The sequence below is a fragment of the Podarcis muralis genome, chromosome 9, assembly GCF_964188315.1.
Source record: "Podarcis muralis chromosome 9, rPodMur119.hap1.1, whole genome shotgun sequence".
Classification (NCBI taxonomy): Eukaryota; Metazoa; Chordata; class Lepidosauria; order Squamata; family Lacertidae; genus Podarcis; species Podarcis muralis.
Window position 1 is genome coordinate 39866495 of NC_135663.1, and position 21396 is coordinate 39887890.

The 21396-nt window shown below is 40.5% G+C and overlaps 1 protein-coding gene across 4 annotated transcripts in view; it reads right to left on the reverse strand.

The window, feature by feature from the left end:
• FBXW7 (F-box and WD repeat domain containing 7) overlaps window positions 1-21396 on the reverse strand; it is a 114137-nt gene that overhangs the window by 62772 nt on the left and 29969 nt on the right. For 3 of the 4 annotated variants that reach the window (XM_028744886.2, XM_028744885.2, XM_028744889.2), the window contains exon 2: window positions 9051-9626. In XM_028744886.2, coding sequence (XP_028600719.2) covers window positions 9051-9557 — 507 coding nt within the window. In that variant the 5' untranslated portion in view covers window positions 9558-9626. Of the gene's footprint in view, window positions 1-5698; window positions 6043-9050; window positions 9627-21396 lie in introns of those variants that run through there. The other variant, XM_028744890.2, reaches the window with a different exon arrangement.

Consider the following 21396-nt stretch of genomic DNA (forward strand, 5'->3'; position numbering starts at 1 on the left):
GAGCAGGATTACTGAACATATCACTTGCAAGCTGGAGACAGCGAAACTTAACAGAACTCTTATCTTGTGAGCATCTGCCCTCAAATGGATAAGAGTGATCACTACAACATTTAGCATAATTTATACTGCTTCTTATGAGATACTTACTATAATACACAAAGCAATCTGCAAGTTAGTTGTTTTTCATAAGTAAGATTTTTTTAAAAGTTTGCCATTAAATATTAACTTAAATCAGGGTGGCAAATTGTTCTTTTAAATGTGATTTGCAACCCACTGCACTCCCTAATTAATAAACACTTCAAATTTTGCAAAACCTGACTGCTTTACTGTTCCTGACAGACATGGTGGCCTAAGGGCTACACTACACATATTTACGTAGAGACCAGAGTGCAGAAGTACATTAAGTGTAACAATAACACACCCCACATGAAGTAATTGTTGGTAAGAGATAAGTGAGTAGATTTAAAACAGGTATTCCACAGGATGAGAATAATAATACATCACAAAGCTGTGTGTACCAGTTTTCACTGGAGATTTCATGATATTGGTCTGCTTATTATAACTCACCTGCTTCCCTAGATGACCTCAGGAAGGGTTGTGCTACTGTTATATTTCATAAGGCATAGAAATGAAGAATGATAGGGAAAGGCTTCAAAATCATCTAAGCAGTAATATGCACAACTTTGTTAACTGTGAAGGTAAAGGTAAAGGTACCCCTGCCCGTACGGGCCAGTCGTGTCCGACTCTAGGGTTGTGCGCCCATCTCACTCAAGAGGCCGGGGGCCAGCGCTGTCCGGAGACACTTCCAGGTCACATGGCCAGTGTGACATCGCTGCTCTGGCGAGCCAGAGCCGCACACGGAAACGCCGTTTACCTTCCCGCCAGTAAGCGGTCTCTATTTATCTACTTGCACCCGGGGGTGCTTTCGAACTGCTAGGTTGGCAGGCGCTGGGACCGAGCAACAGGAGCGCACCCCGCCGCGGGGATTCGAACCGCCGACCTTTCAATCGGCAAGCCCTAGGCGCTGAGGCTTTTACCCACAGCGCCACCCGCGTCCCTTTGTTAACTGTACAAGGCGCAAATTCCATATGCAGAGAACAGAGTACAGTGGTACCTCTGTTTTCGGACCTCTCCATTGCCAGATGTTTCGGTTTTTGAACGCCAAAAAACCGGAAGTAAATGCTTCCGTTTCCGAATGCACCGTGGAAGCTGAATGGCTTCCGTTGCGTGTATCTGTTGTTTTTCACAATTTTCTCTATTGAACTGGCAGGTCACCCTTTGCGCCTCAGTTTTCAAACGTTTTGGAAGTCGAGTAGTCTTCTGGAACAGATTACATTAGAAAGCCAAGGTTCCACTGTATATGTTTAAAAAAATGCATTAGCTAGACATTTGTTGAGTATGTTTTGAACAGGGAAGTATTGTTGTTTTAAATCCTAACTTCAGCTTCACTTGCCCTACCTGCTTTCAAATTAACATTTCACGAACATTTGTCTTCCTCCTCCATTAAATATTTCAGAAAGTATTTCAAATATGTAACACAAACCCCTCTGATCGTCTTGCATTCTGCAAACATTCTAGAAATGTCAGTCCAATCCTTATCAGCTATAACATGATTTATCTCATGCTTAAGTATAACTCTTTGGTCGTCTCAGGATAGTACCAGCTGTTAAAGAAGTACTACAGCTGCTCTTCAAGAATTCAGTGGCAGATTGCATCTTTGTACCCCAGTACACCTTTCAAACAAAATATACCATAAAACAGCCAAACAAATGTTCTTATCATTCTCCAAATGCAGGGAAACGAAAAGATAGGTATGTATACTGCACTTTAATAAGCAACAAGCTTAACTGTCTGAGCTACCACCTTGTAATCTCATTTAAGATGTTGACAACTGAGTTTCAAAGAATGTGACATGCCTAAACCCCTCCCTACTTATGTATCTATAGCTCAGCTATGATAAGCCCAAATTCAAGTACAACACTCTTCAAGTACACACATTTTGCCTATTAAAATACTGAATTGAAAAACTTTGTTCACCACTAAGTAAGCCATGTAAGCATGTACTGGAAAGGTCATCAGCACACAGAAATATTCAGTTTAACTAAATTGTAGTACTGTATCTTAAATCTTACTCTATACATAGAAAATCTTAAGAGGAGGTGGTGAACCACCTGCAGACTGTTCAGTTCATTTTGTGAAAAGAACAGTGGGTTGTATCCGACAGGTTAGGAAACCCTCCAGAAAAGATTTGGCAGAAAAGCAGGAGGCTGCAGAGAGGCAGGGGAAGTCCTGTTGCACAAGTGGAACTCACACAATATTGGACTCAACCCAGTATTTTTAGCAGAAACTTACTTGCCTTTTCATAACTGCATCAATGGATTTTAGGTGTGCCACAAATCTAAAATATTTTTTAAAGTTCAAGCACTTCATAACAGAAGCTTCTAATGTTCTTTGATAACATATCTGACTTACTAGAAATATTCCATATAATACATATAAGCGAGCAAATGGAAAAACACACACTAACCAATTGTTACATGGCATTCACACGGTAGTGGCAGTTTAAGCTGCATAATCCTGTTCAGCTGGCAAATAGCATGCTGAAAAAGAGTGCGGCGTTATTAATAATAGCTCAAGATATGCGAAGTAAAGAATGTTTGAGCTGCCAAAAAAAGGCAGGTAGTCTGAGGCAGGCTGAAATTCTTGATCTGTCTTGTTTGTTCTTATGTGCTTCACTGATCTAAATAGGTATGGGAAGCATTCTTATGTAAATGGAATTAATTATATATACATTAAGATTAAAGAGTTCATGCCGACTTTGGCGATGTGACAAAGAATGGCACCACTAGTTTAAACACCCTCTAGTTCAGTGTTTCCCAACCTTGGGCCTCCAGCTGTTTTTGGACTACAACTCCCATCATCCCTAGCTAGCAAGACCAGTGGTCAGGGATGATGGGAATTGTATTTCAAAAACAGCTGGAGGCCCAAGGTTGGGAAACACTGCTGAGTTGACCCAATTGTATCGTGCTGCCCTCAAGACTAACTGCTGTCAAACTGGTACCTTACTCACTAGACTCCTGTTACCCACTGCTGAGTCCTAATCTATTTGTAAATACTTGTTCAGAAGACACTTTGGAAATTCTCTGTAAGATTAAACCTTAAATCTTCCAGGGGCAGGGACAACCATACTACAGTGGTACCTCTGGTTGCAAACGCAACCCGTAGCGGTGCGTCTGAGCATGCACGGATTGCGATTCGCTGCTTCTGCGCATGACGTCATTTTGCGTGTCTGCGCATGCGCAAGCGCCGAAACCCGGAAGTAACCCTTTACGGTACTTCCAGGTCGCGGCGGGACGTAACCTGAAAGAACGTAACATGAAGCGGACGTAACATGAGGTATGACTGTACTGAAATTCAGAAGGGTATGTATGCGTCTGAATGCCAGCTGCTAGGAATCGCAAACAGAGAGAGAGTTCTGTTGAACTTAGGTCCTGCTTGCAGACTTTCCATAGGCTGACCACTGTGAGAACAGGATGATTGATTAGATTGGTATCTGGCTTGATCCAGAAGGGCTCTTCTTATGTTTATATTAACTACAAGATGTTCCTGTTTGGTCTTCGCTTCTCCTGTAGTGAGGAAGTAAAGGTAAAGGTAAAGGTACCCCTGCCCGTACGGGCCAGTCTTGACAGACTCTAGGGTTGTGCGCCCATCTCACTCAAGAGGCCGGGGGCCAGGGCTGTCCGGAGACACTTCCGGGTCACGTGGCCAGCGTGACAAAGCTGCATCTGGCGAGCCAGCGCAGCACACGGAAACGCCATTTACCTTCCCGCCAGTAAGCGGTCCCTATTTATCTACTTGCACCCGGGGATGCTTTCGAACTGCTAGGTTGGCAGGCGCTGGGACCGAGCAACGGGAGCGCACCCCGCCGCGGGGATTCGAACCGCCAACCTTTCGATCGGCAAGCCCTAGGCGCTGAGGCTTTTACCCACAGCGCCACCCGCGTCCCTTGTCCCTAGTGAGGAAAGCAAGGAACAATTCCTTCCAAAATTTGCACTGAACTAGTCCCTAGTGTCTGCCCTTTTAAAAACTGCTGACTAGCAGCTTAAGAAAGCTTTGGACCCAGTGGTCTGGTTCAGAAAATGATTCAAGATTTTAAGCAACACAAGTTATGAAACTGGGAATGAGAAGTTTCCTTGCCTTTCTCCCATCACACACAGACTTTGGCACAGAGATCCTGGGTTGTAATAAGTTACGTCCAAACTGAGAAACTCTGACTTAACAACAGACAACAAACAAAGAAAAAAGTCAGAATGTGATCAATCATCTGAACCAAGCCACTGCCACACAGCTTAATAATCAAAATATGTGGGGAAATAGAAGGTTGGAGGGCAACTGCAAATACAAGTCATGTCTGCTTTGTCACAGCCTACAGGAAAATTAAGTGTCAGATCTGGTCTATAGGCAGTGGGCTAAAGTGAGTCAGAAACTGGGAGCCATAATCAAGAGCAATCTAGGAGGCAGGACTGCCACAGAAAGTCAGGACGAAAGAGCAAGAGCAGAAACAAAATGTGCATGCACACATGAGAACCCAGGTAGATATAGCTGCTCAAACAAGTTTCAATGAAAAGCACGTCCTCCTTATATACTCTGTCAGGAGGGATCAATGAGCAGCCGCTGTGGTGGAGGCAGGATTTGGAAGATTCCTCCCTAAGAGGCTGCAGCTATGTGGCTCACCACAAGGGGGAGTAGTTAGCCATTCCTGGCAATAAAGGATATTAGACACTTATGAAAAATGTGTTACTATATAGAATTTGCTGGGGGGGGGGGTAGACAGAACAAAGGAGGATGTAAGTAGTTAAATACAGTAGAGACCACTGTTAAGTAGGATAGTGCAGAAAGCAGCAACTCTTTCTCCAATGCATGAAGCAAGCAAAGCCACACTAAAGGGACGGGATAACCCTCTGTCAAATATGGCAGAAGTCAATATGATCTTGCTGCTCCTTGCAGTAGATAAGCTGTAAGCTGGCCAGCTCCACCTCCCTTGTGGCTGAAACTATGAAGGAAGCTGCTGCCCAGGCCTGTACTGTGAAACTGAGTAAGGAAACCCGTCACATAGGGATTATGACAAGTGGTAGTGGACTGGTGACTCAGCAGCTATTGCTGATGAATTATTTTTCAGTTATTATTAGTTCCATAGAACTGTATTGTTTATGTAATTGTTAGAATCTGCTTTCCTAGCGTGCTCATAATCTGTTTGATATGGTTATATTTGTTGTTTGCTTTTAAAAAAAGACACTCTGTAACTGTTGTGATCCACTTTCAGCTCCGCTTTGGTACTGAAAAAGCAGCATACAAAAGCAGCAACTGCTACAGGATAAAGCAAGAATGGATTTGAATTAAAGATGAAGGACTTTAATTATTTAGCAACAGAGCAAATTGCAGGCATTGTTATAGACCTCACACTTACCCCTACAATGGTTTCGAGTTTATAGCATATACAGTACTACAGGGTTGTGCATTTTCACTATGGATCTCTTCTTGCCTACAGTACACCAATGTTGCCTTACCCAAAAGCAACATCTGAATGAAAAGGTTCTCCAGTCATCAGTGTAAGCTTTTAAATTCATGAGATTTCTTTTCCAGACCATGTATGCCATCATCTCACTCATCCACTCCCCTTACCACAGGTTCTCTTAGATTTTAATATAACTTTTATTAATTTTCAAAAAAAGGTTGTAATAGATTCTGCAAATATAATGTTATCAAACAGGATCTTGTGGCAATATACACAGTCCATATACAGTTATAGATCACTGACGAACAAACAGACATATAATAAAACCAAAATAAACCATAGGTGCGTGGAAGATTGAAACTAGAACTATTTATGGCACAGACATAATTGTTAAACAAAACAAGGTTACAAAACATGAACCCTGTTACATCAAGGGAAGGCAATTAAAGTATTCAAATGCCCTAAGTCACTATATCAGCCATACTTGTTCATAGGTCGAGGGAGGTCCTTGGCCGTGTTCCTCCTTGCTTAGAAATGAAATAAAGTCAGGTCAAATCATTATCAACCAACACTCATGAGAATCTTCCACATTAGACAGGTAAATATATACAGGTAATTTTACTGCATTTATCCTGCAGCCACAGGCACTAGCAAAATATTCATCTTTAATCTCTCAATGTTTACCTTGGACATAGCCTCTGAAACATACTAAAAAGTGGTGAACGCTAACATGTATGACACAGGCAATGAATTTCAAAAAAAATCTACCCCATATTCATGTTGGGGGTGGGGAAGAGATTAGTTCAGCAAAGGGGTGCAAAGCTAATTTAAGCTAGGAAAGCACAATGTGAAGTAAGAGAGTCCCACTGAATGGCATGAGGCTCAGCAGTTTAAAACTATCGAGGAATACAACTGAGAATATCTATGCAAATTTCCCTCAGTCCAGTCCTCTCAAGTGACTGTGCATGCTTATCACTCTTAGCAGTGGTGTTTTTATTTTACAATCATCAAGAAAGCCAAGGCAACTAGAGTTCATTCTGGAGCCAACTCCAGTAGCTGGCAAATCCCAGCCCTCCCTTTCCACTTTGGTTGCCATGTAAAACCTTTCTGGCAGTAGGAGATGTTTGACAGTGGAACGGACTCTCTTGGAAAGTGGTAGGCTCTCCTTCTTTGGAAGTTTTTAAGCAGAGGTTGGATGGCAACCTGTCATGTATGTCTCAGTTAAGTTCCTGCATTGCAGGGAGTTGGACTAGATGACCCTTGGGGTCCCTTCCAACTCGACAATTCTATATTTCTATAACATAGGCTAAGCATTTGTGTAGATCCTTTGTGGGTGCTCCTTGCCAGCAAAACAGAAAACTATTAGACGAATGCATAAAGAAATTTATAGATAACAAAACAAATGGAGACCTGATTCTAACTGTGCAGCATGGCTACCAAAAGCCACCTCAGGGTAATGGAGACACATAAACTATAGCAGCGACTTCAGTACCTGGGTACAAGCAGCATTCTAGGGAACAGCTATTCTGAAATGTTGATGCCTGCCATATTCAAACTAGGGTTTTGGAAGCAATACTACTCCGTTTACTTTAGAACAAGGCCCAATACACCTACTTAGAATAGCCACAAGTTAGGCTGTTATACATAAGAGCTATTAGGTATCTAACAAATACCTAAACAATTTTGAGAAAGCAAAAATCAAGTCTGAGAATCACCAAGGTTATTCATCTTAGTGTGTGTCTCTGCAGTAGACCAATCAGGATGATGATTCATCAGTGGAAGAGTTGTTAGTAAGAAATGCTTCAGTCTCTGGTGGGAGAAAAGCCCAATTTCCAGAAGTCCCAGAAGTTGTTAGATCATTGATTTAAGGCTCTGGTCAGCTACTAACTGGCAAAAGGTAGTACAAGGTGGAAGGTCAGTTTGTGTCTCCCCATCCTCACCAGTGTCCAGAAAGATTTTCCTGCATTTTCCTCAATACAACAGTAGATGAGAAGAGGCAGGTGGAGGCAGCATCCTAGACCCCACTGAATAGTTGCAGAGGACTACAAAAGCATGTACATTCTCACATTGCATGGGGAAGTCAGCTAGGTGGGAAACAGCACACAGCTGTTGTGTATACTACTTTGACCTGCCATGTGACTCTGTCATTGTCAGGACACATTTCAACATTTACCAGGTGCATCAGTGGCAGCAGGCCAAAAGCAGAATAAGGTTGAATCTAATGTAGCCAGCTGCCCACAAAAAAAAATAAGAATATGCTCTTATGTACACGAGTGTTCTGTTTCCACTCATAGAAAGGGCAGGGAGGTATTTTCTGGTCTGGGTTGATATTTGTACAACCAGCCATAGGGCAAAAAGAAGCACTTGTGGTTACAACCTAGAGAAAAGAATGGTTTCCTACTAAAAGCACCAGATGCGTGTGTGAATTGTAGTAGTACAAATTTTCTTCGAATGTGTGGAAATTACTTTATGGTGATCCAAAATCCAGTGACCAATTGAACGCAATGAGGATAAACCTGCACATCATACATCCTTCTTGAAGAAAACTTATTGGACAAGTACGGATCTCAATATTCAATGCACTCACAGATTTTTCTACCCGACTTCTTACTCTGCTTACACTTATGAGGAATGGAATCCACTAGAAAACTGTTGTCAGTTTTCAGCATATAAGTAAGACAGAAATATTGGAACTTGTATGATGGCAAACATTTCTTAGCCTAGAAAGCTGACAGGCATGCTGTAGTTAAAAAAGGAAAGAACGTTTTTGATTACCTATTCATGTTTATCAGCACCTTGCCTTCTGGTACATATTTTAAGGAGTTTCTTGTAAAAAAAAATGCTAATACATACTTATTTTGGCAAATATGTACAAAACATTATACACAACTAACAAATTCCATTTCACTTGCTTTGAAGGGGAAAAAATAGCAAAGGCTCAACTAGATCCAGGGCTTTTTCGGCTGTGGCTCCAATCTGGTGGAATGCTCTGTCACAAGAGACTAAGGCCCTGTGGGACTTGACATCTTTCCGCGGGGCCTGCAAGACAGAGCTGTTCCACCAGGCCTTTGGCCAGGGCACAGCCTGACTCCCTCCTTTGGCAATCTTCACAGAACTTTAGCCTAATGGTTGCCATCAATTTGATTTGAATTAATTTTATAATGAAATGATTTTAGAATGTTGTACTATTTTATTGTTGTTAGCCACCCTGAGCCCGGCTTCGGCTGGGGAGGATGGGATATAAATAAAATTTATTTATTATTATTATTATTAAGTGCTTCTTAGAGCAACTGTAAGAGCAGAGCACAGAAGGATCCCAATGCCATTGAACTTAGTGCTTAGTGGTAGAGTAGTATAATTTTCTTCTTTCACAATAAATATGAAAAATACTTGAACGCTGGTATAAAGCCTTCATAGTAAATCAGTAGCTTCATAGGAGTGCATTATTCTAGTAATATATATTAATTGCTTAATTCTTATTTAAAAAAATCTCCATGCCTCAGTGCTTTGCTTAAAATTACTTTAAATTACTCACCTTTGACTTTATGTAGAATGGAGATGACTGCTGATGTATTGCTAAGTCCATGATACTATTTGAGTTTGTGACAGTGTTACTATTAGTGCGTTCATCATCTCTGCTGCTTTCATCAGATTGATCAAAATCATCACTGTCCTGGTCCATTTCTTCCTCTTCCTCCATCTCCTCCTCCTCTTGTTCACCAGCATGTTCATCTTCCTCCTCCTCTTCTTGGTTACCAGAATATTCTTCATCCACTGCAATAAATCTGTTGTTGTTTTCTTCTAATTGTTCTTGCTGGGACTCATTTCTGTGGCAAAGTCCAGGCTCCCCACCACCTATTTCCCCATTCCTTGCCGCGTGCGCTTCCTCTTGTTGCCGTAATTGTTGCTGCTGCTGCTGTTGCTCCTCCTCCACCACTCGATTCATCTGCTCTTCATCGACTTGGCTTGAGGAAGCATTACCTCGAATAGACCCACCAGTTCGTCGTCTCTTACTGCCGACAGACAGCAGTTCTTGATTCATTTCCAAAAGCCAGCTTGCTACTTCTTGGACCTTTGCTAGACTATCTGAAGATGCAAATGTTTTCACATTCTGAGAAGGAAAAAAAGCAGAGGTAGAGAACAAAGATTAGACACTTTATCAGCGTATCAGTTATTTATATAGAGCTGGGTTTCACGTATTGCCCTGACTCAAGAACAGTTCTAAGCCCAGCATGGAAGCCTTATTTTAAACCTGAAGCTGTAATATGGCCATTCCAATACCAAATTAAGCCCTCTTTTTATGCATTTTATAGTAAGTAATTAGTTTTATACCTTTAGATTAACTCCAAGTGTCAAGAAGGAGGGGGGAAAGAATATGAACACTGAGCACTAAATGGCCCCATTAATATAATAAAGTTTTTGTGGTCCATAAAACCTAAGTTAGGCACCCTGGGCAGTGCCAATTATAATGAAAGCAATATAGAAAAAGAAATGGATTGTCTCTGAAAAGTTTCTTCTAAAAATTAATTTCCTTCATAACTGGTTAGAGAGAATGTGCTTTCCACAATTATGCTAATTATTTCATTTGACAATGTATCTTAGGCAAAGTTGTTGATGACAAGATGAAAACATGCAGAAGGTCCTCAGTGCGAAAAACAAACCAGTGGCTATTCTGCTGGATACAAAATATAACCCAAAAAGACTGCATTTTAAAAGGGTATTTGGGGGTCTGTTTATAAGAACTCAAGCTGCTAGAGTAGATGTCATTAATTAATCAATCAGACATTTCTAGATCACACTTTTGTAGAAATACAACATGACAGTGAGCACTATACCAAAACTCACAATACCAACTAAAGCATCAATAAAACATCAGAAAAAGTCCATAAATACATTTTACACCTTTCATATTTTAAAGGCCTGTCTAAATAACAGGGGCAATGTCTGAAAGAAGGCAGGGGTGATTTCTGAACTTTTACTGGCAAGGAGTTCCGTCCGCAGCACATGGCCTGTCACACTAAAGGCTTGATCCCTAGTAAAGGCCAATCAAACTTGAGGGGTGTGAGGAACTACAAGAAGTGCCCCATCAAAGGATCTCAGTGATGGAGGTGGAGCATAAGAGAGGCAGGTGGTCCTTAAAGGTACATTGGTCCCAATATGTTCAGGGCTTTGTGAATTAACACAAGAACCTCACACCTGACCCAGTAGCAAATTGGTAACCTGTGCAAATCTCTCAGCAGAGAAGTCACATGCTGCCAGTCGCCTGCTCCTGTGAGCAGTCTGGCCATAACATTCTGCACTAACTGCAGCTTTTGGGTAGCCCCACATAAAGAACATTACAATAATCAAGTCTTGAGGTTACCAATGGAGCACTGTGATCAAGCTACTGCGGTGCAGGAACAGGCACAGCTGGTAATACTGAGGGAGACCAGCATGCTAGCAGAAAAAGGCTTCCAAAGTACCTCGGCCACCCTGCTAGAACCAAAGGCTGCTGTAGCAGCAGAGGTGGACTACCCAGTGTGAAGTCCTTAAGGATATGCAGGAGTTCTTCTATTTGATTCATGTACCATTTAAAGTATTATCTACGAACAGCAAACACCTGGAGGTTACGGTGAGGGACCCAGATGCTGGGCACAAAGGAGCTGCCCTTCCTGTCTACCTTCATAGCACTGATCTTAGGTCAGCTGGTGGGCAGAAACAGAACTCTGATTATGATCAGAGCAGCGAAGCCTCTGAGGTGCGTAGAGATCGCACTTTTAAAAATGTTTATATATGCAGAAGTCTCAGCTAAATACGAATTCATTCCAAATATCTGTGTAATGGAATTAGTATAAGTATTACTTTTAAAATTAAACCATGTCATTTTAAAAAGGAAGCATACCATGTATTTAAACATAAAATTATTCAACCCCATAAATTCAAGCTGTAGCATGTTGACTGTAAGTCATGTGGAGTGATAGGATGATGGAGACATTCTTTTATTTTTACCCCAAACATATAACATAACATAGGCCATGATTTCATGTATGATACCTATACAAAACATACCGTATTACTTGTGAGAAACATGCACCCACTTTTTTCAAAAAGACTCAATGACTGAGAAACATATTTGATTAATTTCAAATTAAAATTTCTATAAAATTGATTTCCAATGCTATTTGTAACCCATATATTTTTGATGATTCACTATCTATTTCACACAGATTTCATTTAATACATTGTGCCAGAAGAAGCACAGTTCTACGTGTAAAAATAGCAATGGCAGACATACATATTTCTCAGAACCATGTGGTGTTGTGTAGTATAAGCCGATAAATATACACATTTGTTACAGAAAAGCCTTGAATTGTGCTTAGTCATTAAGTGAGCGATTACTATCAAATTATATCAAAGGTATAATTTACACTAACCAATACCACTAGCAATAATGAAACAGCATCTGTAATTTTTATTGGCTAAGTATGCAGCTTTTGGAATAACTACAAAAAATTCTGGTCACAATCCGAACAAGTATTTTTAAACTAGTGTAAGGGCTTCTACTTATCTAGGTAGAGTGAACATTAATTCCCCATACGATACCACAAACTGCTTTGGCAATTCCCTTCCGTTTCAGAGATCCTATAAAGCCTCTGGAGGAGAGGTTGTTCAAGAAACAAAAATCAAAAAGACTTTGGAACATGTGGAACTAACTGATCAGTTCTTTATATATGTGCCAACACAGAATAATAGGGCTAACACAATTGGAAGATCACCGATAAATTAAGGAATTAATTGATTTACATCCCTTCCTTATAAAAATATCATAGATGATACAACATAATGGGTAGTGGCTGAGAGCCTAACCTAGAAGCTCCCAGTTCAGCTCTCATCTCAGTCCCAAGTTCACTAGGTGGCCTTAGAAAACCTACTTCTCTCAGCCTTGGTCACCACAACACATAGCCCTAGAATAGTAGCATCATCCCCATATCTACTCTAGGGGGGCTGCTGTAAGGATTACACAGCTAGCATGTCAATCTATGAGGAACATTCTAAGGTATGCAGGTGGTGCTGAGGTCTAAACCACTGAGCCTAGGGCCTGCAGATCGGAAGGTTGGCAGTTCGAATCCCCGCAATGGGGTGAACTCCCGTTGCTAGGGTCCCTGCTCCTGCCAACCTAGCAGTTCGAAAGCACGTCAAAATGCAAGTAGATAAATAGGTACCACTGTGGCGGGAAGGTAAACGGCATTTCCGTGCACTGCTCTGGTTCGCCAGAAGCGGCTTAGTCATGCTGGCCACATGACCCGGAAAAACTGTCTGCGGACAAACGTCGGCTCCTTTGGCCAGTAAAGCAAGTTGAGCGCCGCAACCCCAGAGTCGTTTGCGACTGCACTTAACTGTCAGGGGTTCTTTACCTTTACTTTAAGGTACATCATTACCTTGTTAGGTATTATCCCATCTACTATGAACAAGCACCTTTGGTTATGGAAAAGCTCTCACACACACAAACACCAGTGCCACACAATGATATTGCAACAGTGAAGTTTAAACATAAAACATACTCGGATCGCAACACTGATTAGAAGTACAGTATTGTCAAATATGGTTATGTTGGGAGGCTGAAAAAGAAAATATGTTAAGTGAATTCCCATGTTGACCCACTAGAGGGCAGCCTCTTCTCTGTATAACAAGTTAACCATGCTAAAAGCAAAACGAAAAAAGTTACTTGTCGACAAAATTTGTTGAAAAGCACAGCGTGCCATTAGGATCATCTGCTGAGAAACGTGCATCAGCGATTTATTTTGTCACTTCATAACGGTTTTTAAAATTATGAACTGAAGCTTATAAATTAGTATACATAAAGCAGGTAGGATAGATTAGCTGGTTAGAGCGTGGTAGTCATAATGCCAAGGTTGCAGGCTCAATGTATGGGACAGCTGCATATTCCGGCATTGTAGGGGGTTGAACTGATCTTCAGGGTCCTGATCTATTTATTATGAAGACAACATATGCAGACAAGTAGTACTGGATCTCTCTAACTAGTCTATGATAGCATTACGACAGTAGATGCATCAAATCAATACCTCATATTTTAGAAATTTGCTATCAAGTTCAGATATGTCTCCACTGACTTACAGTTTATTATTACTTTTTAATAATAAAAGCTGTCTTTTCCATTTTTATTAGATTTTTCTAATTCCTATCATTCTAACCTATTCAGACTTTCAAATTTGATCTCAAACAGTACTACGGTATCCCATTAAAAAGTGATCAAGGGGACAGGTAGAGACAACCTGTTTTAGTATTTTCATATTATTTGCTCTTTATTACATAAAACATCCATATCTTCTTATGAAAATGTTTCACTGTTGATACCAAAGGTTTAACAGAAAAAAACATCATCAACTGCAACTGAGATAAAACACAGGATACTCAAAAGCCATTGATATAAATGGGGAAAATATTACATTGAAGAATGGTCTTTGGGTTGGAGGATTGAGGTTAGAAATATGAAGTTGCAACCAATGTTGTCACTAAGCAAGCAGAAGACACTTCCGTGTTCCCTGTCCTCCCAACCTCTGAAGCCCATTATCACCAAATCCTCAAAATCTGCTCCACAGGGGACACCCATCATGGAAGTCAACTCATGTCGATATAACCTTTAGTTAACATTATAAAAATTCCAGTTTTCATTTTGTTCGCGCTTAAGTGCTCTACAAATGAAATGTATACACATAATGCATTAAAGTTGTTGGCAGTGTAATTCACCAAATGCTGACTTGCTACAGACAATCTGAATTTGTACATTTGTGGGCAATTTGTGCAAAGAATTTGGGGGTATTACATTCCCTATGTTCCCAAATGGTAAAACCAGAAAATGCTCTTGAAATAGTCGCTGTTGAAATTAGGACAATCTGGGTCTTTGTAGTCTGGTACCATTGGTAACCTTGAGGCTGGATTACTACAATATGCACTATGTGTAGGACTGCCCTTAAATGCGACGTGGAAGCTGCTCCCTCTACTGCAGAATGCAGCAGACAGACTGCTGATGGGAGCAAATGGCCAACAGCAGGCAACATCTCTGCTAAAGCATGCACCCTGGCTCACTGGGTCAGGTCCAAGGTCCTTGTGTTAATATACAAAGTCCTGAACACCTTGAGTCCAGCATACCTTCAGGACTGCCATATATCCTGGTTCAATCACCAAGATCTTCCAGAGGAGGGTTCTTAGCTCTTCTGTGTGCTATAGAGGTCTAGGACTGGCTTCACCTAGGAGTTGGGCATTTACTGTTATATGATTTGACATTCCTAATTAAGCCAGGAACTTGAAGACACTTTTAAAACCTTACCTGAGTAAAACTTGTATTTCTACTAATTTACTACGGGAAAAGGGACACGGGTGGCGCTGTGGGTTGAACCACAGAGCCTAGGGCTTGCCGATCAGAAGGTCGGCAGTTTGAATCCCTGCGACGGGGTGAGCTCCTGTTGCTCGGTCCCTGCTCCTGCCAACCTAGCAGTTCAAAAGCACATCAAAGTGCAAGTAGATAAATAGGTACCGCTCCAGCGGGAAGGTAAACGCTGTTTCTGTGCGCTGCTCTGGTTCGCCAGAAGCGGCTTAGTCATGCTGGCCACATGACCCGGAAACTGTATGCCGGCTCCCTCGGCCAATAAAGTGAGATGAGCGCCACAACCCCAGAGTCGGCCACGACTGGACTAACGGTCAGGGGTCCCTTTACCTTCACCTTTACTACGGGAAATACAATTATAAGGCAAACAATATTGAATCTATTAAGACATGAAAAATAATCTTAAACTTGAAAAACTAGTCGGATTTTATTGAGCTCCTTGGATAAAAAAATGTGAAAACAGTTCATTTTAGAACTGTATGCAGCACCAATTTCAGTCACTTTCCTCCATGGGCAGCCCATTTATTTACAAAGAAAAGCAAGTCCGCATGCCCCCCATATAACAATCTATTTGTCTTTCTCCTCCGAGAGTGCCAGCTTGCAAGTGGGGAGCACTTCACTGAGCACAGAAGTACCCACAGGACAATGATCCATACTCAAACTTCTTATTCTTTTTAATTAATATAAGAAACACATAGTCTTAAGGCACAGCATTCCAGCCTTGTAACTGCACAGTATTTCTTATTCAATGATAAGTCTGCTGTCAAAAGATGTCAATAAAATCATGATGTTCTTCGAGTACCAGGTCCTTGAAATAACAAAGAACAGCAGCTTGCAGCAGAAGGGGAATTCCATATTCAATAGTATCATGCCTTCTATTACATTCTCCCAGTCAATTTTATGTATTTGGAACTATAAATGCATTAAAGAAACTCACAACATACATTCACTGATGAATTTTATTAAAAATAACAGCACTATGGCTACCTTGGATTGCAATTCCAAATCCTATGGCTACCTATTCAGAAGCTGAATGGGGTTGCTTTCAAATAAATATACAGAGAATTGATATTTGGGGTTTTTTAAGAGAGAGTTCCGCAGACTTAATATAGCTTTTATTCTGGAAAGCAAGTGAAAGTATTCTTAAATAAAATACTGCCCCTTCCAAAGTTCTGAAACTACACAGAAACTTTGGGGATTGGAGTGCAAGAAAGTTAAAAGCAAGTAAAAATAAGGAGGAATCCAACAGGAAAGGACTCTGACAGAATGAAAGAATGCAGTAGCTTCAGTTGTCAAAGAGTTCAGACTTGTAAATAAGGCCACAAGGGTTACTAGCCTGTGATTTTATTTTTATTTTATATCGGGATGTTGGGGGGCTGGCAGAGAGACAGAGATTTGAATTTCTATTGCAGGCATAGAGGAGGGGGCTTCTCTTCTCTAACAACTCACTTGGCTTCTATGCGGGATGCAGAGAAGGGATAAGTCCCTTCCAATGCCTACTCTACCAGCCTACATTAAATTACTGGTTGCTTCTAGGCCAGTGCTTATATGCGAGGCTGGTAAAGCAAACCTAGCACTTACGGGGGGACGGGACCTGAAAAGTAATCCTGGGGGTGGGGGAGAGGAATCTAAGCAGAAAATTATTAAAACTATGTCAGGTTTCCTTCTTATAGCCAATAAAAAAGATGGCCCATAAAAGATGGATTGATAAAAGAGACGGATCTAAAACTCCCCCTCCCCCCCAAAAAATGTTCCATATTTTAGATTTTTGTCTGGCAAAAAGCTGAAAGCTACATCTACTAAGTGTTATCTCTCTCCCTCTTAATTACAGCTAGCTATGAGAATAACTCTTTGAATTAAGGGTCTATATTTTTTTAAAATCACTACCTTCCCCATGTGTATGGGATGTCAGGAGAACTACTAGGGTTACACAGAGCTTACTGAGGTCCTTCTGTGAATTCTGTGTGTTCAGTATTGCAGGAGAAGAAATGTATATACCCTCATAAAGGGGTGGGAAGGAAGGCAGCACAGACGAAGTCTACCGGAATTCTGCTGCAACATAAGCACATGTAACGTCCTTTATCATGCATTATCTCCTAGATTTGCAACATGAATAAAAGTTACCTTCTACTGAGAATTAACTACAGTTAACTGGGGGAAAATATGAACTGAATTAAGAACTGCCCCTTTCAAAAGAAGCCTAAGATAATTACAAGGTGGTCACTCTTAGCTACTACAGTACTGATTTACTAATGAATACTTGCAATATTGCACTTTCAAATGTCTAACAAACTTCACAGGCAATATCTAGTTGTAATCCTTACCACAACCCTGTAATCCAAGTCAGTATTACTATGCCCCATATTATATGGGTGAATTGAAGTGAGTATTTGACATATTAGCCATTATGTGAGAGTTAAATACGACTGGGCTGCATGTGGAATATATTTCATTTTTTATTAAAAATCATAATTTTAGAAGATGAATCGCAAGGCACAGAAATTGGCAGAGAGAGAGAGAGACTGGGTTGAGACAGCGGAAATAAGGTACACACCGCCCAGACAGCTGCCAACATAAACCTGTACAACCAGATATGAGCAGTTAAGATTAGTAGCAGCATGCAGTACAACCGAAAAGACCAACTCCACTTGCTTTGCATGCAATTAAGAAGAGGATGTGGCACTTCTATGTATCTCTAACATATGGATGTCCATTTCTACTACTCACTTTGATTCTTTTAATCAATTTGTTCACCACATGAAATTTTCTAGGGAAAATGTTTGCTAGTTCTTCATCAATCCACTACCTTCACCTGCACTGGAGGGATAAAGAACGTCAAACTAGAAGAGGAACTTTACAATTCTATGGGAACCTGTTTTCCTCCAGATGCTGCTGGACTCCCAACTCCACTTCCTCATACCTATCCTATAGGCAGATCCAATGGATCCAAGCCAAGTGTGAGCATAATTAATTTTAAGTGTACCAAGCTCAGCTCAGGAAATTGTTTTCAGTACAGAACTGAGTTCACAGTCCTATCTCACAAAAAATCAGCTCCTGGTTTCTCTCTCCCCCATCACCCCAAACTTTCTTCACCTAAGCAGTCTAATTTAGCAACAAGAAAGAGGCTCTTTTATGTCTACTGTTAAACAATTGGGAATCAGAATCCTTTCGGGACAACTGCAAATTGCTCAGAAACCTACCAGCAGATCCCCATCTGCCTTCTGCCCATTCCTGTTGTACATAGAGTAAGTCTTTCACAGCTCACTGACCCACTGTAGCACTTCCCACAGGAGAGGGTAGCCAATGGGTCTCAAACCCTTGGTGAGTTAGGGACTTCCCCAGCATGTTGAGACAGGTCACTTCCAAGTTTTGCTCTGCAGCAAAAGCAGGCAGGATGGCACAGCTCCAGCGGTTTGACTTCACCCCCGGAGGCACACTCCATTGTCTCTCAAGACACATGGATGCCAACAACTATTTGCTTTCTAGTGATAAATAATATTAAATTAAAAAGTAAATGTTATGTTATCAAAGTATTTTGTTCTGTAATGCATTATGAATTACTGCTATAGAATTGTGGTGATTTAATCTGGACATTATACTTCAGCAAATAGACCTGTAACATGTCAGGATTTCAAATCAGAAAGCCTCTTCCAAGTAAACCACTTTCCTTAAGATACACACACACACACACACACACACACACAGCAAACCTACTAATACTTTCCCCTTGGATATGGGTATTGCTGTTTAGCTATATAAGAATTCAAATAGAGAGTGATATCCATTCAAGGCATATTCTGAGGAGGCCCATTAAAATGAATGGGCTTGAGCTATTTTGATTTTTATTTCAATGGGTCTATTCTGAGAACGACTAATATTGGATATCACCCATACTGTTCATGTCATATACATCCAGTCATATAAATTTTCAAAAGTCCATTGTGGGAGGACATCAGTAAAGCAGAGAGATACTAAACAGTGCAATTCGATTAAACTTTTCTCCCATCAAGTTAGCTTTCTAGACTTCAACTGTAATAATATGAAATAGAAAATAACAAACACAGAGACAAAAAAAAATAGTAAAAAAAAAATTGAGGCAAGAAACAGGAAATATGAGGCAGATTCTGGGACAGAAATGGGAAGAGTTCAAAGCTGGAAAGTACATTCTTAGTATAGAGCTTTGGAAGAGAACCACTAAGAATAAATGTTCTTTAGGACTGTATATCATTCTTATATTTAGTAACAGCTGAAACAGCAAGAATAGATGCTTCATAGAATTAACAAGATTACTTTCTGTTTCAAGGTAAATTGGTCTATGCACTCAAAAGGAAAAGAACACTATCATAAATGCCACCAATTTAATTTATTAATGTAATGAGATTTAAACTTTCCAAATGAGCAAGATGAAATGAGTCCAAGAACAATATCTTCAGCCATTAACATGACTAAGAGCAACATCATTTCTTACAAACGTAAGACAGCCACCATATAGCTCTAGGACAATTTCAACAAAAGTGTTTCAAACAGATATATAACATAGATATACATACACATATAGATATATAGATATATATGTTTATGTTCATGGCAGGTTCTAAAAGTGGAGTCCAAGAATGCCAAGTAGTGCTTCTCCCAATTTTGGAAATGCTTTTCGGTCCTAGAGCTCCATCTCAATAGCCAGCAATGAGCGTGCATTTATGCAAGGTGCTTTTCATGGTAGGGAAAAAAAATAAGGCTTTTAACCTAATATTTGAAAAATTATCTAGGCTGGCTTCCCTGCTAGTTTGGGATGACTACCCCATGATTTTAAAATCCATCGTTCTATGATAATACAGTGGTACCTCGCAAGACGAATGCCTCGCAAGACAAAAAACTCGCTAGACGAAAGGTTTTTCCGTTTGCGAGTTGCCTCGCAAGACGAATTTCCCTATGGGCTTGCTTCGCAAGACGAAAACGTCTCGCGACTTTGTTTCCTTTGTCTAAATAATAATTCGCAAGACGAAAAATTCGCTAGACGACAAAACTTGCGGAACGAATTAATTTTGTCTTGCGGGGCACCACTGTAATATAAGAGATACTCTGCATATTTGAGCTATCATACAGGAATGCCTATTCTATATGATATAAAGAAGAAGAAGCAATCCATTTTGCCAACCTAAAATTACCTTACAAAAATAAAACTTGAGTTTTGTTTTACCTCAGCAGCATTTCATTTCTACAGCAAGTTCTACAGCAGAAAGAAAGCTGTTTTATGAACTTTCAACATCAACAATATTAGGAAACCTAGAAAATGGAAACCACGAAAAGTATCTATTGGCTCTTTCCTCAACAACCATGAGCTGTAACCAAGATCAAACTTCAGTTGCCACTCAGATTTAGTGAAGCAAGAGCTTAACCTTGAGTCCCATTTTGGCCAACATGCTATGCCAAATTTTAGCTCAGTGCAGCACGGCAGCAAAAATGGGCAGGAAGAAAGCAGTGGTGAGCACTTCTCCAGGAACCTGCAGGTTAATGCAGTCTCATGAACCCAAAGCATGGCTTAGTGCGTCACACAGACCAAGCTAAAACCGCTTCTTTTTGTGAACCAAATGTTCTGTACTGCTGTGTTGTTTTTATTAAATTTATTTTATTTTGGTGCTGTTAAGTTGTTTCAAGTTTCTAGTAAACAAGATTATAAGCATTAACAGAGACTGTACTATAGGATGAGTAATTGATCACATTTCCACTTGGGAGTAACTTCAATTATCCTTTCACCACCCAAGAAAGCAAACTTGCAAATAACCCCTTTTTGCTATCAATCGATTATAACACCATCACTTCAGCATTTTGGAAATTACTCTTGCTGCCCCCACCCCACCATACAGTGATTATGCTAGTGAGCAGCAATAAATTATCAATCAAAACTAGCTTCCTAAACAGAGTCTGGCCTTGAAGCAGCATGGGGACTCAAGTAACTCTAGGCCATGGCCATCTATCAAGGTGGCAGGAAGGAGAAAAAGAAAGAGTACTATAAAGTTTAAACATGCTCACACACCAGAGCAGCCCTAACCTCTTCAACAGTGGCTGAGGCCACAAGTTCCAGTGACTGTGATAAACTAGGGGAATTTTTTATTTATTTATTATTATTATTATTATTATTATTAATTATTTGCACTTATTAGTTGCTTTTTTACCAAAAAAATAAGCAAAGCAATCTAGAAAAATATGAAATGAGCATGTGACAATTAAAAATGTCCTCACAGTACAATGATGGGAAAGTCCCAAAATTAGGAGACAAAAATGTTAAGTGCCCACTTAAGGCAGGAGACTTGAGATGAGATGGGTGCTATAGGTAACAGATAGGTGAAGATGAGAAAGAGACAATTTAGTGGCCAACAGATAGAAAGCAGAGAGAGAGAGAGAGAGAGGAATCCAGACCAGCATTAAATGAGCTAGTAAGGGAGGCAACATGCACTTGGCTTTCCGCTATGTTCTAGGGAAAAGGATCACAAAATCC